This window comes from Mizuhopecten yessoensis, unplaced genomic scaffold (assembly GCF_002113885.1).
Source record: "Mizuhopecten yessoensis strain PY_sf001 unplaced genomic scaffold, ASM211388v2 scaffold10985, whole genome shotgun sequence".
Lineage (NCBI taxonomy): Eukaryota > Metazoa > Mollusca > Bivalvia > Pectinida > Pectinidae > Mizuhopecten > Mizuhopecten yessoensis.
Window position 1 is genome coordinate 1,077,146 of NW_018408820.1, and position 6,090 is coordinate 1,083,235.

Genomic DNA, 6,090 nt, shown 5'->3' on the forward strand with positions numbered 1-6,090 from the left:
GCCATTGATAACGGTATTTACGAAACATTTTCTAATAGCATAGTTGTTCTAACATACAAGGAGTAAGTTCCTAGCTGCCGCAGTCGATTCCAGTGACTCTATTCCTTTAAATATCCAGGCAATACCATTATGTTGTAACATCTGAAGAATAAGAGGGACTGTTTTACTGACGAGATAGCTTTTTCAGCGATATAGTATAACCCTGGGGCGCGCTCACTAGTTTAGCAACATCGAGCGTAGTCATGATCAGTGGCTGGATGGGTGACTGCCCGCACGTTACATTTGGTGGCAGAGGTGGGATTCTGTTGTACCTTCTAAGTCCAGTTAATTACCAGTGTCTAGGGAAGATGCATTGGTACACATGGAGGTCCAATCAGAGTCCGCAGACCAAGTCTCTGAACGAGATATCTCAGTCTCAAAGGGGGAAATGGTGAAACAGTCGATGGTCCAGAGGAGGAAAAACTCTGTTACTAGCAAGCTAGTTTTTCCAGTCTGGGACTCGGTCATAAGTTCAGCAATGTCGAGCGTGGTCACTTACTTGATGGGTGACCGCCCACATAATTGGTAAATATGCAAAAAAAAATTAAAAAAAAACCCACACAGATATACATAAATAAGAGTTTATTCAGTACGGATGTTAATTGATGTATGCAATATAATAACAAAGTAAACACAAGTAGTCAATAGAGTTGAGTAAATCAAATCAATGCCATTACACTATCACATTATATATCAAACACGACTTTATATTTAATGAAGTTATTTCCATAATATCCATATGAGTTCAGTTGTTCAAACTTGATTTAGCTTAACGAGCCGTTAACACCAATTTTTGAGACCTGTGTTAAAACCTACACACAATTTTGTGTTTGTTGTCATCAGCAAATCATACTGAATCCTTATATTTACAATTTTAGTTTTAATTTTCAATATTTTTGAAAATAACCTACCTTACTAGCTTAAAATGTTGCATTAGATTGTCATTAAGTTAGTCATTTTTTAAACAACTGGACCCAGAAAAAGTTTGAATCTCCATCAAGTGAAGTTTATTAAATATAAAAAATAGCGGATGAAGGGTTCATGACCGTATGAACTCACAGTATCTGAAACAGAACACGTGTAAAGTTGATGTTAAGATAATGCTTATTCTTGAATACAACTTTGAGAATCACAAATCACCTTAAATAACATGTATGGAGGGAAATCAAAAAATGTATTTTCACAAAATATTTTTGTCGATCCTACTTAAGTGACTAATGTAATTTAACCGTTATACTTTTAAAATGCATATTAACCCTACAGTGATATTTTAATGTTAGTGAGCACATTTTTGTGTGTTATTGTAAAAGTCAAACTCCAGAACTATGACACATCTGTCATGGTCTAATACGGTTTTTGAACTTAATTGAGCGTTATGTGACAATCTTAGATGAAAATAATGTTACTATTAATATTCCTCCGTGATTAATTTTTCTTTTTAAGAATACTCAATAAATACTAAAAATTAGGAGATTGTTTCTATACCTACCTGGTCTCAGGTACGACCATCCCATTTGTAAATGAGTTGGTGTGACCGTGAGGATTACTTATTATGTCAGAATGAGGTTATACAATCTTTCATAAGTGAGATATAAAATTGACCTTTCTTTTCAGGATAAAAAAAAGCAAGTTCGCTTCCGATTACTGTCTTTGAGAACTATTTCTATTTCTATACTATGGCCATTTTTTAAGAATTTTACAAACTTAAAGTAAAATAAACAATAATATCACATAATTGCAAAATGTTAAATCGAGTAGACACTCCTTTAAACACTCGGCTAAAGTTACCTTAAGTACTGATTGAAATCGCATATATGATGTCCCCTATATGACTGAAGTCATCTATGACGCTCCTCTAGATCTAGACCACTGAAGTTCCTATTCTGCTCCTCCACAATTAAGTCAACTGACTTACTGATTGCACCGACAGAGTTAAATGTGTTAAAATATCATCTTCGCTTGTTTCTTCTAAACATTCCTACATGTATGTAGCTATCACATCTAGTAGTAAGTGTTGCGGTAGGAATCAAACACCTTCCTGTTAATATATATATATATTTTTTGAGAAACTAGTAAATCACTGTCAGTATATATATCTGTGGTAGAGAAACTAACACCTTGCTGTCAATAGAAAAATATTTATTGTTGAGATATAAACCTTACTGTCAGTGTAAATATTTGCAGTAGAGAAACTAACACCTTGCTGTCAATATATATAGTTATTGTTGAGAAACTAATCTATGATATAAATATTTTAATAAATTCATTTTCTGAACAGGTAAATAGCATTTCTTCCTCTTCAGGGAAAGCAAGATGGACGTTACTTAGATCCACTGTTGACTTTCGCTCTTGAAGATACATAAGCCGAAATTTTGGAACTGAAATAATTATAGTATCGTGTTTGGTTCTATAACCCCTTTAAATCATATACAAAGCATTGTAACCAGGTAAAGTAATCATTTTATCTGGTATATTATATAGTGTACAAGGTATCATGGGGCATCCAAATCCTCACTTACTACCCATAGAAAAATAGAAATACTATAGTCTGAAAACTATTTGAAGTCAACAGCAGGTTTTGAGCTTTGAAAAACAACAACTCACTAACCGACCAAGATATGACAAAAATATGTGTTTGTTACATATTCCATAGGCAATGTTAATACACAGATATGTTGAGTTTCAATGGATATCAAACCAATATATATATATAGGATCTTACATGAGTTTCCATTTCATATGAGATTTATGAGGAAGTCTTATAATTTTTCAATTTAGCGAGCCTCTGGCGAGCTAAAATGAAAAATTTGTGACGAGTTTCATCAATTTCATATGAAATGAAAATGAGTATAAGATCCTTTTATCACATAATCAAGATTTGTGACATTTATTCGTGTAAATCGACAATTTTCATGCAACCTTGAAATGTAAAAAGCGGCCATTTTGACTCCAGCGCGTAAGTCTGTGACGTGGTATACTTGCCCTAGGCGTGACGTCACAATTGAAACAATTGAAACTTACAACCAACCACAGGGCTGATAGGTCATAGTACATGGGTTAATATGCAAACAAATATGACATGGGTATATTCACTGGATAACACAGTACATCATGTGATAAATATACTATATTATAGCTTCTTGTCCTGAATTCAGACTAGGTTGTGGCCTAGTCTTCAAAAACATATTGTTGTTGTGTATTAAAACAACACAACAATGAATAAAATACAAATGAATTTGATAACTTATGAAGTGCATATCACAGCTTTATAAATTTGTTATGTAAAACAATAATACATAATACCAACATGTACCCATGCCAGCTGTTTAAAGATATCAGGCACAAACATTGCAAAATTATTTAACATAATTATTGTAGACACATGGGTCTTTGAATCGTAACTCAAGTACAATATTAAACACGTACAAAAAATACTCCAAATCATACTGAAAAACTATACCCAATTTAATCACATCAAAATATTGGTCTTTTAAACGAGTTGTTAACCTATATATATCAAGGTTTATTTACATATTTAACAAATTCCAAAACATCGTGTCAGAAGACCTGTACCTATAATTAGAACAGAGACTTACGGGGGATAAATGTCAAGATTATGTTTTACCTTCAGCTTATGTGTAAATTTACCCTGTAAATCACTTTTATCTGGATAGAATAATTTTGCATAGAATATCAATATAATTTGATAAGAAATCTTTAAAAACAATCCTATTTTACAATAAAATACTATCACAGATAATACAAAAAAACATTTAAGACCTATGAAAGAAAATCTATTTAATGGATGGTTATGAATAAAATGATAAAATTATAATTACAAGTTTATCACAAAGTTTCTGTAAATGAAATAATAATAAAATGAAGTACACAAGGATATGAAAATAAAACAGATAAATGATAGAATTTCAGAACTAAAAAAAAATACAAATTAGAAATTCATATAAATACAAATTATACATAACAGATCTAGAAGTTCATATACCGGTTATTACAAAATATACATATCAGAAGTTCATATAAATAAAACATTCATATAAATAGAAAATATACAAATCAGAAATTCATACTAAAATAGAAAAAATATAAATCAGAAGTTCATATAAATACTAGATCTACACAGAAGTTTAAATGCATGACTACAAAATATTAAATAATGAAATAATATATCACTTAGAATCTAAAATTCTATACATTTATCAAAAAGGCACACAGATTTCCACTTGAGCAAATGTTTTTGATTACAACTGTAGACAATTATTTTAGTACAGTTAGATTAATATTGACAAGTCACTGCATTGAAATTTTCAGCAAATATGCCGAAACATTTGCAAGCCTTGAAGGGATATTGCAGTTCGTTTTGAGTAGTCCATTGCGTGTTCCAACATAGCAACTATATTTTGGCATACACCCTATTCATATAAATGATACAACCTCATAAAGGACTACTGTATAATGACATTCTTTTATTTTCAGACCTACATGTAAATACAATGGCCTTTTTGTATTCTTAATCAAAATTAATTATCAATTATATAATCTTTGAAAACCAATTCAAAGTTTGAGAAAGTCAAAAGGTCTTGGCATTGAACAGATCTCCACTGTAATGCAAACACATTTTTCATGAATCTTTTTCTTCCTTTCCCCCCTCATCATGGACATCAACATTGTCGTCATTGTCATCATCATCATCATCATCATCAGATTTCTCATCTTCATCATCATCTGGATCAAGAGTATCCTCTTTTTCGTCTTCTTCATCATCCTCTAAGGCCAGTGTCAGATCAGATTCTACACAATTAAGACATAAATATAAATAAGTACCTGTCTAATCTGAACACTCTCCCTTCTGGAGCAGACAGGTTTAACAAATATTCAAAATATTTAAGTCCCCCAAACGTAAAAGTTTTTGACACACTTCTTAGAAACTATTGAATGGAAATTAATGAAACTTCACACAAGTGTTCATCATGGTAAGGATGTGTGCAAATGACCTTTCACTTCCGATCGGTCAACAAAGATGGCTACCACAGCCTATGATTGGTCGAAATGAAAGATTGGTCGATTTTGCTCAAATTTCATATGTAGGTGTATTTTGGCACTGCAAACATAAATGCGGGGGTTTTGCGACTTCTGTAATGGTCCCCCATTACATTACAATTAGTTTGTTTTAACTTAATACGCTAAGGTCAAAAGGCTCTCATACTAACAGATTCAATAGATCGACTTTCAAGCTTTACAATCAACCTTTAGAACATAATCACAAATTCAATTCCTTTTACATCTTTACACCTGAGGCTAAAGGAATCTGACAATAGATTCGGATGTATTGTGTTCAGTTAACTTTAAGTCAACTGATGTGAAAAATCAATTTTTTTTTCTAATGAAGGAGCTTATAATATATATATAGTGTTGAACCAATAGTAACCATAATACCTTCAACAAAAGCTATTAGTGCATACATAGGCTCTTGTGGACAATATATAGACACAGTTAACACAACTATATACCTTCTGGTTTGAATGCGACAGGTTTGGACGCCAGGTCCGAGGCGGGTTTGGTGTTAACTAGTGTCCAGTGTACAACATCTGCCGTCGGATTTCTTGTTGTGCTGACAAAGCTCAGTCCGTCCCCACAAATGATAGTGTCAGCAAGCTGTCAGAAAACAGAACACGGCTACAAAATTGTACAATACTATCCCCATCTCCGAAATATAAAAAACAAGAGGCCCATGGGCCTTAACGGTCACCTGATATATTTATACAGAGAGTTGATTTTGTTTTTAACATGAAAAGAAATATTATTCAAAGTGACAAAAAACAATAAAACCACCTTACTTAATATCTAGCATACAGATTTCAGACTAAAAAGGATTTGAAACTAGCACCTACAGACCTTGGGGGTACGGCTGGCTCAAAATTTTCAAAGTATCAAACTGTCAATTCAAGGTTATAATTCCAATCAAGTTATTAACATGTAATATTCAAAGTATCATTTGTCATTATAAACCATAATAAATTTTGCCCCCCCCCC

The 6,090-nt window shown here is 32.4% G+C and overlaps 1 protein-coding gene across 3 annotated transcripts in view; it reads right to left on the bottom strand.

Moving 5' to 3' along the window:
- Positions 1–4,118: 4,118 nt before the first annotated feature.
- LOC110464356 (NACHT and WD repeat domain-containing protein 2-like) overlaps positions 4,119–6,090 on the bottom strand; it is a 61,179-nt gene continuing 59,207 nt past the window's right edge. For all 3 annotated transcript variants that reach the window (XM_021519541.1, XM_021519538.1, XM_021519540.1), the window contains 2 exons: positions 5,568–5,712; positions 4,119–4,848 (listed from right to left, as the gene is read on the bottom strand). In XM_021519541.1, the coding sequence (XP_021375216.1) occupies positions 4,679–4,848; positions 5,568–5,712 (315 nt within the window). In that variant the 3' untranslated portion in view covers positions 4,119–4,678. The remainder of the gene's footprint in view (positions 4,849–5,567; positions 5,713–6,090) is intronic.